The following is a 19,334-nucleotide window of genomic DNA, read 5'->3' as shown; positions in this document are numbered from 1 at the left end:
AATTTTAGGTTGCAAGTTGAGAGAAGTTTGACTATTAGACAAATTATACCAGAGATAACAAATGGAAGTTTCTAAAGATTCCACATCTGTTGCTGAATTTCAACCGTAAGTACAACGTTAAACTGTCAACAATATTTGACAAACAATGTTTATAACACTGACATAAAATGCGGTACAATGATAGGTAAACAAAATCCAACAATCAATGGTATCAATGGTATCAAAAGAGCAATGAAAATACGCAAGGCTGCACTTAAAAGAAAAACACAAGTAAAGAGACACAATTTGAAAAAAAATTCTATCGTTGAGAAAAGAATGTCGAAAAGTAGCTATGGACCCTTAGCTCAAAAGCCAGACATGCAACCAGACATTCTGGAGAGAAAGAAAAGGGAATTTATCAAAAGCCTTAAAAGAACAGATGAAGAAAGAGAAGAGCTTGAAAAAGCTACTGTTATGCAATCAGAATGTGGAATGTGGAAGGAAGAAAGGAGGAAGCTTCTCACTGCCTCTAACTTTGGAAGTATTTGCAAAAGGCGAAAAACTACTAGCTGTGAAAACATGGTTAAACAATTGTTATATACCGACATTGATTGCCCAGCAATGAGGTACGGAAGGGGTAATGAAATTAACGCTATAGAATGGTTTGAAGAGCACAATGCATTATCTGTTTCAAAGTGTGGACTCTTTGTAGACAACGAAATCCCTTATCTCGGTGCAACACCAGACGGGCTTGTGGGAGATGATGCAATAATAGAAGTAAAGTGTCCAGAATCCTGCAGAAACTTGACCCCTGAAGATGCCATAAAAGGAAAAAATTCAACTTTTGGACTGTTAAAAGACGGGTGATGTGGGCTGTGTAAATAAAAATCATAATTATTTTTACCAAGTCCAAGACCAGCTTCACATTACAAAAAGAAACATGTGCTTCTTTGTGTTGTGGACACCTTTGGGAGCTCGAGTGGAGGTCACCTTTTGGCAAGAAAAAATGGTAAATCCTCTAAAAGCCTTTTATATAGATTGCCTACTGCCAGAACTGATCGTTCCACGGCACACCAAATCAATGCCTATTAGGAATCCAGCAAACTATGTGCATCCAAAGACAATAAAATCGAAGAAGGATTAAAAACCGTAGGCGTACATTATTCAAACCTAAATTTCTTTATACTTATTGTAAATAGTTTTAACTTATGTAATGTAAATTATTGTCTCATAGACTTGAATATTAAATACAAATTAAATATTAATTTACATTTAAATTGTAATTCAAAGGCTGATTGTATCTGTTGACACTATTGACATAATAACTAATTACTATAGAGAAATTGTGATCTAAGCTATGTACGCACGAGAAACATATTATTGACAAGTTATTCACAACTGCACATGCCAAAATAATGAAACTTTTAAGTAATTGCTGTTTTAAGCTAGAATGAGCAATTCTAATTATTCTAATAATACACAATTTCATGGTATTTTAAGACTAATTAATTTTACTTTCTAATTTAATACTTTCTGAGATTTAAAAACTACCTATCTCATAACTTTGAAAATTCGTAACGTCAGAACCTGATAAAACTTTAATACAAAATGAATTAATGCTTGTTTTGAAGGTCATTGTATTTATTTTGTAAATATCCATAATGCTAAGGCACAATGTTAAGCATATTATTGATATTAACAAACAATATTAGTTGCGCTCGCCACAAGGGCTCTTCACGCTCACAGCTAGTGATGTAAAAGATCGATAAGTTTGCCGCTGCGCGGGCGTAGGTGCGGGTTCGCGTCTTTAGTAGTAGTTTGTTTACACGATGTTTTCAGAAATGTGCGCATACTGACCCCGCGCTCCCCGACCGTCCACACCACCTTCCCCCCAAGGCTATCACCCCAAAACGGAACTACACCTAGGGTGATGAAGACTCTTAATGGTTAAAAGTAATTTTGACACATTCGAGGACTGTCAACAATCTCATCCAAATACCACAAGATTCAAAAATATTATAAAACCAGTTCAACATAGGCTTAAAATCAGACTCCCCGTGGGCTGTCCCTCGTAAGGGATAAAAAAGTTATAATCTCTTGAAAGAGTAGACACTTATGGTTATTACTGATATACCAAGTTTTATTACTTTATCTATAATGGTAAAAATATGTAACACCTTTCCGGGACTTTTCAATCAGACTGTATATATAGATATAGATTGTCATACATCCCCCTTTGCTAGTAAATTCTTGGTTCAAACCACTTATTACCTTGATTTACTACTAGGGATGGACGAGATTGGATTTTTAGTTCGAGACGAGACGAGACGAGATTTTTTATTTCTCATAAAATTTCGAGAATTTTTACCTGATTTTGTAACATTGTTAGATGACTGTTTAAATACAAAAATAATGATAATAGGCAAGAATATTTACAATCTTTTATTAAAAAACATCAGCATAACATTTTTTTTATTAATCACGCCTAAATTATTAAAAATGCCTACGATTAGGAAACATAGTGATATCAGTTAGGATAGAGTTCAACTTATCCTAAAATAAAATAAATCATAAAATAAAATATTAATTTTTATAAAATAGTTACTTGTTTTGACTTTTTTTATAGTAGTAAAACATTCTTCACACTGCTAACATTTAACAAAACTTCTCAAATGTTATTAAAATAATAAAAGTAATATTTACATTTGAAGAATTAATTAAATAAGAACGCCTTCGCAAAGGAAACGCAACTACAACACGCTCCTGTATTGCGGGTATTGCATTGACTTTCTGCAGGCGTTTTTATTTATTTATTTATTTTATTTTATTATTTTTTTTTTTAAATTCTCGTCTCGATAAAAATCTCGGCCAAAAAGAAATCTCGTCTCGTGTAACGAGATTTTAAATTTCCCGAAAATTTCCCGAAATTTCGAGACTTGACCATCCCTATTTACTACCTTTTAATTGAACCTTAATATCACCAAATCCTTGGATCATATCATTTAATACCTTGGCTTATTATTTTAACACCTTAATAAGATTTGCGCAAACGATCGATTTTCAACATCAAATAGTTACCGCGAAGTTACTATTAGTAAAGTTAGTTACTATTAGTTGATTTTACTGTTCCTTGATTGCTTCCACAGAATTCCTTGGCTAGGGGCGATGATGACAAGAGAGTGATTAGCAGCAAGGATATAAAGGAGTGATTTTAAAGCTGCACTACAGAGCCCATCCTAAAAAAAACAATCCATCCCAAAATTCACAAAAAAATGACCTTAGATTCACCTACTTCTAGCGATTGAACTATCTGAGTATTGAAATTAGGTCGCAGGACTTAAAATAAAATATAATGCCAAACTTGTAAATGCAATCCTAACCTAGGTAGGTAGTTTTCTAGGAGCAGTCAATTTCAGCGTATTATTCACATTATTCACATTTTTTTTTCATGACTTAAATTGATTACTTAACTAATTGAAAGGATTCATTCATACAAGGAGAAATTTCAATTGTATTTTCGTACGAAACCGCTCAGGTCCCCCTAGTACACTTTATTACCAGATTATAACCGTAATGTTTTTTTATTATTTTTTAGCAAATTTCCCATATAGGGAATAAGCTATTACCGTAGTACTCATGGTAAGACCTGGACGCGGGACCGATTTTTTTTTCGTTTTGAGGTCCCTAGAGGCCAAAAACACCATCCGTTCAAATTCATATATATATATATATTGTAAGAAAGGGGATTAACCCCGTACCCACGGTGCTCATCTATGCAGACACTCTGTTCACATTACACTTAGTCGACCAGTTGGTGTGAACAGAGTTGAACAGTAGCATGAGCATCGATTTACAAATTCCTTTCCCAGCTGATGTGAGCTAGGCGATGACCGGTAGGGCTGACTTCCAAGAAACACCGTTAACCTATAAGCCACACACCCTATCGGTAATCAGCCAATGAGAAGGGCTAATGAAGAAGATGGAGGGGTCAAGACTCTTGGAGCTGGAGGATCTGAAGAAAAAACATCGAGGAGATCACCACGGGCCACCGGAGAAAGAAGATCGGGAGTTTGGGAGTGCGTGTATCGGTGCGTGTGCTTCTGGGACAATTAACAGTATGTAAAAAGAATAAAATATATAACTAAAGTGTTGTCAAACATACAAGTCATGTAATTTGTCAGTAACTAATTCTTTTAAATTTTCAATTGATTTTCTTTTCTTGTAAATTTAACGTTGTAAATTAATTAATCTTATTATTGTTGATTTTTGCCTTTTCTAAAGTTTTCTTTTGCTGTTGTAACACTTAGTTACTTTAGTTGTTGTTTTTCTAAATTTAAATTCTTGTTCATTACACGTTGAGTAACACCCTTAAGCAGTCTTATGTCTCATTAACCTAACACCTCTTGACTAAGCTAAGCGAGTGAATCATTTTAGGAAACTTAAACTTAAAGTGAGGCATGGGACTCGCATGGTGGAGGCAGCCGCACGGCGAAGGCTGTCTTTGCATTTTAACTAAACAGTAACGATCCTACATTTATTTTAATAAATTATTTTGAAACAAATTATATGACTTGTGAATTATTTTAGTTTATTTATAGTCAATTATAGTCACTTAAGTTAATATCAGACTCACGTATCGTAAAATGTATAGGGTGTTAGTTTAAGATTATGAAACAAAACAATATAGGCCACTAACTCAAATAAAAACACATATCTTAGCTAGGCCCATAACCTTAATAAAACCACCAAATGTTACAATAGCTTATGTAGGTTTGTCACATTACTAAAACTGAAAAGATAATTTATGGATTTAGATTTTGAAATTGTTAACATTGACATATATAGCTTAAACAAAACTGAGGCTTTACAACTAGCTTGTCAATATGAAATACAACTCCCACCCATCCCTGAAACCGAAACCCTAGCCAATCTAAGAACAAAATTAGCTTTCACCAAAGATGTTTTCAAGACTGCATTTAGACATCCTAGTTTTGCTGAGGCATTAACAGACTTGTTCTTTAACAACATACTAGAAGACAAAACAAAAGAACAGTTTAGAGATTTGCTAAAATTCAAGAAAATACTTCAAGAACCAACATATGACACTATAAACACTTCTGACGACCAAACACAACCTGAACCTGAACATTCACAAAACCTTTATGAAAACAGGTCAATAATAGAACACGAACAATTGTTACATAGCTTTAATTCGTTAAACTTAAATCAAGAAACCCATCAAAATCACAACCAACCAGAAACCCCTAACACATCAACACAAATCGTATCTCAACCTAAATCATATATAACCAACAAAAACATGGCTGATGAGTCAAAAGAGAAACTTCCCTTAATAAAAGCAGGCACATACTCAGGTCTTCCTTCAGAAGATGTACATGAATTTATTCAAAAATTTAATATAGCATCAAGGTGCAACCATTGGTCCGAAAAAACTAAAATTGAACTTTTCCCCACACACTTAACGTCTACCCCGTATAAATGGTTTGCACTCTACAAACATGAAAACAATGAAACTAGTTGGGCAAACCTAGAGTCTGAATTTATTAAAGCATTCAGCCCAGTTGCATTAATTGATGACTTACAGACGGTCCTTGAAAATCGAACACAAGGAGAAAATGAATCTCCAATGCAATTCCTATACGAAATCATTCACCTTTCCCACAGAATAGATCCCAATATGAATGATGCAAAAATAATAAAATTCGTAATTCAGGGAATAAAACCGGAGATTTGTAATGACCTAGTGAGAATGGAAAACAACTCACTTAAACAGCTAAACGAAAATCTGCTAAAAATTGAATCTCAAAGAGCTATTAGGAATAAAAATCAGAGAAAATACCAAACCTCAGCTGAACGCGTTACCCTAATAAAACCTAAACCAAAATCGGTAACGTATGAAACTGACGAATTAGACAACTTAAAATTAGAACTTAGGGACATAAAAGATACATTATTAAGCCTCAAGGTCAAACCTGATGTAACAAACTACCCTAGGGACAACCCACACAAAGAAACTTATCATCGTTCAAGATCCACACAAAGAAGAGACATTTCCCCTCATCCCAGATATGACAGGTCAGCTGAAAAATATAGGCCCAGAAGCACTTCTCGAAACTCACAAAATTTATCGAGAAGCTCTTCACCTCACAATTCACATCACTCCAACAGACAACCTATCCCAAGAACCAGATTAGATTATAGATCACCACACCGATCACAAAACACTCCACTCTTTTGTCACATATGTAACAAAAACAATCACGCCACAGAAAATTGTTGGTACAATGCTAGAGCTAACCGTAGGAATCCAAAATACTCAAATACACCTTCCAAATTTTGTGCATATTGCAAAAGAAATAACCACACCATTGACCAGTGCTTTAGGCGTCCTGCTAAAAGGGAACAGTTTCCAAAAAACTTCTAAAGCAGGGAAGTCAACTACCACAAAATAGATATTTGGCTTCCCAAAATAAACAAACACACACGAGATATTTCTGGAACACAACTAAACGTTTCCCACATTTCAACAAATCATCAATCTTAGAAGCATCCAATAATTCAAAATGTAATATATTTTCACCATTAAGCCCTCAATACCAATACAACTTTCCAACAATTGAGGATTCGTTTCGTGTAAAACATAAAGTTAAAGTAACCCCAATAACTAAATCACTTCCTCCAAGAACCACAATAACATCAAGAAATATTCAACACACACAACTCGAGAACCAGACCAACATCATTCCTACAGCTACGGCTGAACCTAAGACGACCTTGCAGCCAGCTGATGGAGAAGATAACGCACCACAACAAACGCCTACGTCACAAGCGTCGACCCACTGCTGCCTAGGAACACCGACTCAGCAACTGACGTCACAGCACCGCACAGCTGATCAGCCCAAGACTCAAGATATGGCACGTACATCTGTTAACTCTTCACGACCTTCAACGTCGGATGACAACAACAGCTTCAGTACGAGTACATCACTTCCAGGAACCTCTACGGATAGACACGTGGATTCATCAACTGCAGGAGTTTGTTTAACTGCTAGCGAAGCAATAACCCTCCAGAATCAAATTGACAAAGAAGTTTTCCAACAAAGTTCTAAACACCTAAATTTGAGAACCCTAATTAAATGTGATAAAAGACAATCTAAATGCACACTATCGGATATTTATGACTTAATTTTTAATGTTAAGCAAACAAAAACATTCCCTACATTGACACTAAATATTGATATACCAGAAAATGGACAGACTTATTCAGCTACCTTAGATACTGGTTGCAACTATTGCCTGATAAAATCATCAATTGTAAATAACCTATCCTTTCAAACAGATAACTTACCCTTAATTGTAGCTGCTAACGACCTACCAGTCAAAGTATTAGGAAAACTTTTACTACCAATAACAATTAATGGCTGTGTTTATCCAACCGACTTTTACGTAATTGAAGATTTGGCAACTGACGTAATCTTGGGAAATTGGTTTTTATTCCAAAACTGCATGGAATTGGATTTTAAGAAACAGGAAATCAGACTAACGAATAAAGATAAAGTTCATTGCATCACAATGGACAAATCTTGGTTACTTAATTTAAAACCGTTTGTTCTAACAACTATAGCGGAGTCTAGTAGGCCTAATGACATGATTGAAATTAAAGTTCCTACGGACACAGTTATTGCTCCCCAACAACACTACAAATTAATGGAAATCTTGCCAGAACATCATCAATATGAACTTGATATAGATTTAAATTACCGAGACAAAAAGAACCTCCACTTTTATATCTCATCAGAAAACGAAAATTCACAAAAGTTTATTTACGCTTACAATGCGAGTAAATCTCCAAAATGGTTAAAACAAAACGTAATATTAGGTTATTTAAAACCAAATGCCGGAGTAAAAACAAGAACATGCACACATCCACCTAAAATAAAACCACTTCATCCTTCTAAAACAATTGCACTTGACAGAAATGGCAACCCACTTGACATAAATCCAAAATTGACAGTCAATCAGCATAATAAGTTAGCAGCAATATTATCTAAATTTAGCCACATGTTTACTAACAAGACAGAAGATTTAGGTCCAGCTAAACTACCACCAGTTAAACTTAACCTAAAATCATATGCTAAACCAGTATATCATCCTCCTTATAGGCAAAGCCTAAAAGAACGCAAAATCCTTCAAGAAGAAATTGAAAAACTAACAAAGGCAGGTATACTCGAAGAATCGCCCGAATACACAGAGTTCGCCAGCCCAATGTTCGTAATAACCAACTCTGACAGCTCATCGCGTGTAATATCTGATTTGAGATCAGTTAACAAATGTTTAGAACAACAAAATTTCCCCATAGTCTCAGTAGATTTGGTCTTGTCTTGTTTATCTGAAATGACTTATTTTACCCACTTAGATTTGAAAAACGCTTTCTTTCAGTTAGAGATAGCCCCAGAAGACAGAAAATATTTAACTGTTATAACACAAACAGGAAAGTATCAGTTTAGAAGAATGCCACAAGGATTATCCATTGCTACAGTAGCTTTCCAAAGAGCCATAACTAGAATTTTATCAAAACATTTGTATAGCAGATGCATACCATTCATTGATGACATCACCGTGTTAGGAAAAACTTTTGACGAACAGTTGGAAAACATAGAAATTATTTTACAAGAGCTAAACAATGTTAACCTAAAGCTAAACTCAAAAAAGTGTCAGTTCATGTACGATAAAATAAACATACTTGGACATGAAGTAAGTTCTAAAGGCTGTTTGCCATTAAAAACAAATATAGAATCCATAATTAAATTTAAAACCCCAACTACCATTAAACAAGTAAGATCGTTTCTTGGAGCTGCAAATTACTTCCGTAGATTTGTTAAAAACTTTGCAAAAATAGCCATGCCCTTAACAACACTCATAAAGGAATTCAACGCAACGAAGAAGTTTCAATGGACAAACGACTATGAGACTTCATTCCAGGAACTCAAGACGATTCTCACCTCACCGCCACTTCTCAGCCACTTCGTAGAACACAGAGAGACCAGAGTGTACACAGACGCATCAAATTATGCTATAGGAGCAGTAATGACCCAGTATGATCCAGAAACATCTACAGAACATCCTATTCAGTATTTAAGTAGAAAACTAAAACCAAATGAAGTTAACTACAGCGTTTCAGAAAAAGAATTCTTATCCTTAGTCTATGCATTGGTAAAATGGAGAGAATTTTTATTTGGAAGAAAAGTAAAGGTTTTCACTGATCATTCTGCATTGCAATATTATAAATCATTTAAAGGAGCTTCATCTAGACTCACCAGACTCTCGAATTTAATATGTGACTACGACCTCAAAATTACTCACAAGGCAGGTAAATCCTTAGTCTTGCCTGACTTCTTAAGCAGAAATCCGGTTGACAAGACAATAGAAGAGGATTTCACTTTCAACCTTACTTCAGTAAATGCCCTTCATCTCGTGGACTTGAAGAAATTGCAAGCTCAGGACGATGACCTAAAATGCATCTTACTTGCTTTGGAAAATCCTGATCTTGTGGAACAAAAGTACAGGAAAATGGCCACGTATTACAAGACGGAGAATGGTGTACTCTACCGAATGTACAACGATTCTGATCCTCACAGACATGTTATAGCAATACCACGAAAACTCGTCAACAACATCCTTCAGGAGTACCACAATTCACCGTTATCAGGAGGACATCTAAGTACATTCAAGACTCTCGGAAAAATCAAAGAAAGATATCATTGGATTGGTATGTCAACAGATGTCGAAAACTACGTGAAAACCTGCGAAAGTTGTCAGAAAAGAAAGAACTCTCCGAAGAAGAAGTATGGCTTCCTTTATCCTATCCCTCCCACTAACAAAATATTTGAACGAATCCAACTTGACATAATTGGTCCATTAAATCCTAGCAATAGATATAAATACATTTTAACAGTAACTGATGCCTGTAGTCGATTTGCATTTGCTTTCCCACTTGTAGTTGCAGACGGTAAATCAATCGTAAAATGTCTCTTAAAACTAATTTGTACTTATGGAACACCTTCTATTATACAATCAGATAGAGGTACTGAATTTAACAACAATTTGATTCGTGACTTAACTACAGCAATAGGTACATGCCAAATTCTAAGTAGTGCTTTCACACCACAAGTAAATGGACAAGTAGAAAACTTTAATAACACGTTGATAAATATGATTTCTCATTATGTAGCTGAAAAACCAAACGCATGGTCACAATACATTGACTATGTACTTTTTGCTTACAATAACAGTAAACACCAGACAACCAAGTACAAACCTTCGTACTTATTTTTAGGCTTTGAGCCAAGCTTTCCAAATGATACTTTGTTTGTAAATCCAAATGTAGAAAAAGATCTGCTAGAAAACTTAAGAATTGTAAATGAAATTAGGGACACAATACCTTCTATCATAGCTAGTGAACAAAAGAAACAAAAAATGTATTACGATAGGAATAGAAGAGACTTAATCTTACACCCAGGAGACCAAGTTCTCATATGGTACCCTAAAAATTTGAGGGAAAATCAAACCAAATTTTCTTACCGCTACAAAGGTCCGTATACTGTATTAAAACAAGTTACACCAGTTTCATATCTAGTGGAAATCTTAAAAAATGGAAAACTTGTCAAAGAAGTAATTCATGTCTCCCGAATGAAAGTTTTTCAAACAAGACTTGTAAAATAAAAATATTTAGTTACGTTAGGTCAATAGATACTATGTTTATTTTATAAGATAATTTTGGTAACATGCAATTATTCATAAATATATTTCACAAGTTAGCTATTTAACTGATTTTGATTTATTGCCACGCAAAATAATTAACCACAATACATATATGATTCATATGCTTTGACCTTAGCTAGTATTCACTTATGTTTAGTTAGTAATACGTAAGCAATGTGTATTCTAAGAAGCAATTAGTACTTCTATTCCCGAAGCACTTGCACTCCCGCAAACTTGTGTAAATATTATGTAAATAATGTGTAGCTACACAAAACTCAAGTGTTAAGTCGACTTTTAATACAAAAATATCGCGTGGCCACGCAGACACACACAGACAATCGTAATCAAGTTTACCATTGTAACTGTATTTTTAGTTCTTGTAACGAGCAACTTACTTACAAGTTGGACACTTAGTGATTTTACTAGTGCGCGTAAGATGAATGATAATTAGTGACATTCAGTGACATACAAGCTGGTTTGGTGTACAGCCCAAGGACAAACTCCACTCAACGAGAAGTAATTAAGGATTGATCACCCTTAATTATTCACTCAAAAAATTTTCTTTACAACTCTCTAGATTATTAAGGAAAGAAAGGACTTTCACGCAAGAATTCATAAATAATTAAAATAAAACATTTATGTTCAAAACTCCTATAACAAAGTGTCGTCATAAAGTAATTGTGAACCAAATACCATTTTGAACATTATGTGTCTAACAACATCAGGTATCATACAAGTGACATATTTTAAGTTCCATGTAACATACATTTCAAACAACTAAATATTCATTACAATAAGTAGATAGATAGTCTTAGTAGGGAAAGCATATGAATCAATTAAAATTGTATGTTACCAAGTACCAACATTTGTGAATAAATCTATTAAAACATGTACTAACTCACACTGTTAAGTAAGTTTCAGCAGTAAAAGAGTCCCTGAAGCCACCAGCAAGTACAAGGTCACCGCAACACGACATGACTTCATCGCCATCGCATTGTCAGCCGTCCATTCAACCCAGACGCCGTGATGCTGCCCATGTCGCCGTTCCAGCTCTGCTCGCCACTATCCTTCTCATATGGCAACCTACTCTATCAGCTGGCGCGGAAATTCCAACGCATATCGTGACCGGCGTAACATTTAACGAGGTCTCGTCAATCGTAACTCCTTATCATTCTGTCGCGCCTTTGTTTTACCAAATCAATTATCGGACTAAAATAACCCAATCGATCCCTAAATCGCATCAAACACCCCGTCCCCATAATTGCAATAGCTTAATTCAAACTGAACTTCAAAACTGCAAATTCAAACAAACACTAGCAGAAATTCAAACCTTTATTCATGACATGCTCTCAATTGATCAAGTAAATTTTGACCCGAACATTCAGTTAAATAAAGAACTACCTCAACAACAAATTAAACGTTCCATTGAATTTATCGGAAGAGGTTTAGAATGGTGTTGTAATGTAGCTACCATGACAAATCTTCATGATCTTGCGGAAAATGAAGTACAAGTTGACGATAAACTAAATTCTCTGTTAGATTTTGTGAAAGATGAACACAGAGACTTTACTATAGCCGAAACCAAATTAAACAATTTCTCTTCAAATATCAACAAAGTACTAACAACACTCCATGAAACATTTCAAAATTATGACAGAAATATAAAATCAAACTTAAATGAAACTTCTGAACATTTTGATTTAAAACTAGCTAAGTACACACAAGAAACTTGGCTATACATTTACCTAACTTTGTATTATAACCAACTTTATAAAATAGAACAAGACTGCCAAAATAACAAAATCCCCGAATCGATTTTACCACCCCCGACTTTGAAGCAAGATTTAGCTAGGCTTCAAATCAAATTGAGTCAACAAAATCTAACCACTGCCATTCCGTTAACGAAACTTGAATCCTATTACAGTATTCCTATTTGCAAATGTCACTATGAAAACGAAAATATAATTTTACAAATCAAAATTCCCTTGCAAAAAAGTAATTTGCAATACAAATCATACACCTATAACCCCATTCCTCTAATGTGGGAAGACAAAATATGCCAACTTACGGAGACTAAAATTGTAGTCATTAAAACGAACACTTCAACTTACATTGTAGAGACCGAAAATAATGAATACTGCAATGAACGCAATTCCAACCTTTGCTTGATCCCAAGACACAATTTACAATATTCCAAGTCATCAATGTGTACACTTTATTTATTAAATGGTACAGACATTTCAGACCTAAAAAGTCACTGTGAATTTCATTGCTATGATTCACCTAATCACGTGATTGTAAAAGAAAAATCAGTTAACACTTTTCTAGTCACCAACATAAAAAGTGACTTAACAGTCAATTGTTTGAACAAACCCAACATTAAAACCATACCAAAAATGAGAACCGGAACTCTAGAGATTAGATTACCTTGTGACTGTTCTGTTTCCCAAGGAAAAACAATAATCATTGACACTATCATTCCTTGTGATTCCAGAGACCATCAATCACCAGCCATTTTTCATTTAATTCCTCTTTCATGGACAAATTTAAACTATCTCAAAGTTGACCCACTAGACAGGATCGATAGATCAGAATTCAACAACATCACAAACTTCATAATAGACGATTGGAATATCACTACTCCCACCTTTGTTGTAAAGAATCTAGAACCTGTTAAATTGTTTAATCATATAACATTAAAGAATAATTGGACCGACATTTTAGATGAAAGAAGAGTAATTTTGTACATTTTATTAGTCTGGATTGTAATATTAACAATCTTACTCATTATTTCAGCATATTTCATCCACATACTCAATATTAAAATGAATCTAATCACAAAACCTCAAACCCCTCAAAAAGACTATTAATGTAACAAAGTGTTACCCAGAATAAACCATTAATAATCTCAACATCAAAAAATAATTTATAATAATAATTTAAAAAATAAAACATCTTAACAAACAGCTAAAATTTAAATAGTTCAAAATTAATGAAACAATCAATTAACTTAAGGAGACTCGATGGGGCGAAAGAAGACGTGAGCGACTATGAGCTATACACCACCAGCTCATTCTACCGCATCGCTGGAAGGGTCGCGAAACAAGCAAATGCGCCGATCCTCAAGATCGCGTCGCGTCGCAGGAAGGGGGGAAGAAGAGTCGGAACGCACATCAAGATATCCGTTCGATTCCCACCTTCGCGATTGATGTTTCCGTGTATCTCCTTAAGTTGTCTTTTTTCTTTTTTATTGTCAACCGGTGGTAGGTTGACGTTTTAACCAGGGGGGTGTAAGAAAGGGGATTAACCCCGTACCCACGGTGCTCATCTATGCAGACACTCTGTTCACATTACACTTAGTCGACCAGTTGGTGTGAACAGAGTTGAACAGTAGCATGAGCATCGATTTACAAATTCCTTTCCCAGCTGATGTGAGCTAGGCGATGACCGGTAGGGCTGACTTACAAGAAACACCGTTAACCTATAAGCCACACACCCTATCGGTAATCAGCCAATGAGAAGGGCTAATGAAGAAGATGGAGGGGTCAAGACTCTTGGAGCTGGAGGATCTGAAGTAAAAACATCGAGGAGATCACCACGGGCCACCGGAGAAAGAAGATCGGGAGATTGGGAGTGCGTGTATCGGTGTGTGTGCTTCTGGGACAATTAACAGTATGTAAAAAGCATAAAATATATAACTAAAGTGTTGTCAAACATACAAGTCATGTAATTTGTCAGTAACTAATTCTTTTAAATTTTCAATTGATTTTCTTTTCTTGTAAATTTAACGTTGTAAATTAATTAATCTTATTATTGTTGATTTTTGCCTTTTCTAAAGTTTTCTTTTGCTGTTGTAACACTTAGTTACTTTAGTTGTTGTTTTTCTAAATTTAAATTCTTGTTCATTACACGTTGAGTAACACCCTTAAGCAGTCTTATGTCTCATTAACCTAACACCTCTTGACTAAGCTAAGCGAGTGAATCATTTTAGGAAACTTAAACTTAAAGTGAGGCATGGGACTCGCAATATATATATTTATATATATATATATGTGTCCGTCAGCACGATAACTCGAGCATAAATGATCCGATTTTGATTAAATTTGGTACAAACGTGTAAACGTACGTTTATTCGAACGAGTTCGCGATCCAGCATGATCGGACCATGGGAACGGGGGTTTACGGGGGGTTTTAAGGGGAAAAAATAGGTTTTTCCCATTTTTGACCCAGAAAACATAAAATTTAGCAATTTCTTTCCAAACCATTTTGTAGAGCTTAAAAAAACAAATAATTTAGTATATTGAAGCGTTATTATGCGCCTAATGGTTACGGAGAAAATTCCAAAAAATTGTAAATTTTAAATTCCCATGTTATTCTTATGGAGAATAAGTAAACTGTTGTAGTTTGCTTGTTTGTGAACATATTTTGATCAAATTTGGAAAATGTTTTTATTTCTTACTAACTATTCACATTTTACAAAAAAAAAACAGTTTCACCCTCCCTGATGCAGCAAACCTAAGTACTTGTTAAACTAATTCTATTTAAATCAAGAATATGTTATATTTTTAAGTAGACATTTCAGTGTAAATCCAATCAGTCAAATGGAAATTCGTTTAGTCTGCAGGTTTGCTGCGGCGGGGGTATTATTACCTTGTAACAGATAAAACACTTGGCTATGTTTTTTTTACATTGTCATGGACAAAGCCACGACGTCTTGTGCTTGTCTTTTATTAATTGTATTATGTATTTTTATTTGTTTTGGATGCTAAAAATTACACTGTCTATTGCAGGTATGTACTACTGAAGGACAAGTGTGTAATGAGTCTGATTAACAAAGAAATGTTTATAAAGGTGTTGATTGATTTAATTTGCTTGAATTGTTGATTTTGGGGATCAAGCTGACCAGACTTGGTTGTTTGTTAGTAAACTTTTAGATTTCATAAGACTTTTTAATATATTCAAGGTTTTTCAAATTTATTTTAAAAGTTTTTTGAACTGAAGCAAAGAAATTATTTTGGTTTATGAAAGAAGTTTCGACATATAGGAATAGGAGAGTAAGATAGTGATTTGTTACTTGATTGTCTAACCTGTTATCTGTTTGTGGTCCAGCCACGCAGGATAGACGCCAGACTAGCTGTAGCACTGGCCATAAGTCCCCCAGCTACATTGGTAGAGTGGGTGTGCACTGGAGTGTGAGACATGTCTACACTTGACACATGAGGTACCTGCAACAAGCAAAGTGATCCAATACAAACTGTCAAATATCCAAGATTGTAAAAACATCTATATTGTTTGTTAACTCAGATAGTAACTGCATACATGGTATCTGTTTTCCCCAGATATTGCTAAAACTACTGATCCAAGGGACTGAACCTGGCCAAAACATAGTCCGGCTCATATCCTTCTAAGCCACTAACATTACACCTCGTTGATTAATGATGTGTAGAGGTGTGCGGATATCCGCAAAATTGGGTCGGATTTAGTTTGATTCCTATATATGAATCCGCCTGAGCCCAAATTTGATATCCCACACTATCCTTTAATATATCCGACTTCTTTTGATAGACTATGTATTTTCACGGACTGAAAACAAAATATTAATAACCGTCATTATTTTCAGATGACTATACATTACGTTACGTTTCAAACAACCTAACAACGGTCGATGAGTATTTGTCTACTCTTATTGATGTTTTCAAAATTCTTTCTGTAAGCGATTCAAATAGATTCAATAGTTGGAATTTTACTGTACTTGTAAATAATATGTATTATTATTTAAGCCACAAAATTACTTAATCGCTTTGGATTTTTATTTAATTAAAAAAAGGGATGGCTAAAGTTTTTATTATTTTGGCAAATTTACGTACTTTTATGAAAACTTCTCTAACTTTGTTATGTATTATTAGATTAACTTGAAACTTTCAGAAATTATCAGATATAATTAGGGATGTTTCGATTTTCGATACCGATTCTCGATACCACCGATGCTTGGCCGTTGATATCGGTATCGAGAATCAATTATCGAAAGTCGATTCCGATACCGATGCCCACGAGATCGGAAAATTACCGCTATTGCCACGTACGCACAAGACGTTTCCGTGACTGCGAGAGGCGATGATGATGTGTACAGCGTTTTCAACTGAGAAAAGACCACAAAAGCTTTGAACAGGGTCAAATCAATTAGGTAAGAGTTCTTGTGGAGCCCCTATGAATAGCAGCACATGGCAAGTTATAAGTTAAAACTTGGTCCTGTCTGTCGACTCCCTGCATTCTATTGTTTTAGTCAACAATCAGTTTCCGTTTACAAACCTCATAACCTGGTAGGCTTTGTGTGTCCCTCACACGGCGACCTGTTGGCTGGAAGTCCAAATCACTATGTAACGTAATGAGAGTATTTACATTTTTCTTATTTACCCATCTAATGTATAGGATGCCCTCACTACTCTTTTGAACTGATTCCTCTCTCTGCAGTTCCAGGTTCCAACCTATCCATTTTAGGCATGTTTTTTTTCTGATCAAATTCACAGTGCCTACAGCATAAGTATAATACAGCGTGGGAGAGGAGTACCATTTGTCCAAATAAATAACGTAGCCTTTGTCTAAAACTGTTCTGGAAGCTTCAAAACGATCTCTTCACTGGCTAGAACTCCTTTTGGCATTGTTTTTCTCAGTGTTTATTTCAAATGATGAACCACCACAAAAGCACCAATGAATCAGAAAATTATGTGCCTATTTGTATGTAACCAAATTTTTTCCATCATGAATATGCTATATAAACATTTGTATTTTAATTTATTCACATAATTAGGACTATTCAGGTACTTACTGCCTCCCACTCCAAAGGTAGATGGTCACTGTCCTCCTCAGAGCCTGAGTCATCACTAGAAGTGTCCAGATTTACCCTCAACTGATCCTCAAGTGCCCGAGACACCAAAGGCTCCACTTGTACTGGGCCAATTCTAGAACATGCATTCATTTGTTCCTGAGCTATACAACAATTTTTACATGTTAAAATATTTGTATCCTTTTCATCACTTTTGCTTTCAGTAAACCCATGCTGTGTTAAAATGATGCAAATTTAATATACTCTCTTGTACGAACAACTGAAATATTGCATTAAAAATATTATTGGAATACAAATAAAATACTGGGGAAAATATTTTTCCTGTACAGTATTAGTTAAAAGCAGAATTAAGATTTTTCTTTTAATTATAACTGAATTTTTTAATCTAGGATCGACCCATCCCAAGATATCATGCTAAACTGTATTTTTCAAGAGAGTTTTTGTTTATTGTTATGTTTATCTATGCCATTGGCATTTTTTTAAAGGTCTTTTCTTAGAGAAGGGTTCATACCCTGGTCTCGTTCATCCGCCTTTTGTTAGATGGTATCATTAATTTATAGCCCGAGAAATGACATCTGGGTGTAGAATCGGTCTCATTTGGAATCAAAGCAACTTTCAAATTTGAAGGTAAGCACTATAACCACTCGGCAATCCAGACAACTATTTGTTTTTGGCTGAATTAGTTTTTGATTTTTTTTTTATTCCTGCTTAAACTAATAAGAATATTTTTGTAAAAGTAAAAAAATTTAGTTATGAGCATTTTATTCATGTATATACCTTCCCAAGTCCTCAGATTCCAGAAGGTAGAGGATGTTCTGTAGTGTCTGTGACGGGTGAATACTCTCCGCAGGAACATTTTGGGAGAGGCACAAGTGTAAGACATTGAGGTTGAGACGAGCCACACGACGTGCAAACTTGTTCTCACTCAGCGCAGTACTGCATAACTCACTGTACGGGGACAAACTCCACATTGATTGTGATAATTGTAATAGTTTGTCAAGTATTTATTTCTTTTCATCATTTCAATTTAGTAATTCAAGTCAGTCAAGAATAATTTGGTGTCTATTTTATTTCATAATCAATTTTTCTGTTCTATTATAATTAAAATTTTAATTCAATTTCAATATAAAAAATATTCATGTTATTAAATAACGTTCTAGTAGTATGCAATTTATAGGTTAAGAATATTTCATTAAAATACCGAGTACGTTATTTTATATTGTATACAATAGGCAAATGGTATCTTGTTAAGTTTTAGAAATACAGATAAAGACGGTGGAGAGTATATTTTTATAAATAATAATAAATCAAATAGTTATAAATAAAACTGGCTGATGATTCAAATCTTAATGTTTCGGGTAATAGTTTAGAACAAGTAGAAATTTTATCATTCACCGAAATAGGAAATATGATTACTTCCCAACCTCCACTTAAATATTGAGAAAACTAACTACATTTCCTTCAAAACAGCTCAATCAAGGATCAAAAAAGAACCCTTGATTTTGGTGAATACTGAGCCAATTGAGCTTGTCACAAGTACAACATTTCTCGGTCTAACAATAAATAAAAACTTGAATTGGAATGAGCATGTAGGCAACATTTTAGTTAAAATAAATTCTGGCTGGTGTGCACTAAGAAGAATGGCGGGGATGTGCAGTGAATCCAGTCTTAAAATTATTTCATACATTCATTTCATTCATACATTCATTCACACATTTCATTTGGAATT

General features: G+C 34.6%; 1 protein-coding gene across 1 annotated transcript in view; it reads right to left on the bottom strand.

The window, feature by feature from the left end:
• Nucleotides 1-19,334, bottom strand: part of LOC128983695 (beclin 1-associated autophagy-related key regulator) — a 114,253-nt gene that overhangs the window by 15,312 nt on the left and 79,607 nt on the right. The window contains exons 8-10 of the mRNA XM_054403096.1: nt 18,383-18,553; nt 17,588-17,720; nt 15,849-15,986 (exon numbers count right to left, since the gene is read on the bottom strand). Of these exons, the coding sequence (XP_054259071.1) occupies nt 15,852-15,986; nt 17,588-17,720; nt 18,383-18,553 (439 nt within the window). The 3' untranslated portion in view covers nt 15,849-15,851. The remainder of the gene's footprint in view (nt 1-15,848; nt 15,987-17,587; nt 17,721-18,382; nt 18,554-19,334) is intronic.

This window comes from Macrosteles quadrilineatus, unplaced genomic scaffold (assembly GCF_028750875.1).
Source record: "Macrosteles quadrilineatus isolate MER2022 unplaced genomic scaffold, UCM_ALF_1.0 Scaffold_1__1_contigs__length_201487025, whole genome shotgun sequence".
NCBI lineage: Eukaryota > Metazoa > Arthropoda > Insecta > Hemiptera > Cicadellidae > Macrosteles > Macrosteles quadrilineatus.
This window is presented reverse-complemented; position numbering and strand designations above follow the sequence as displayed.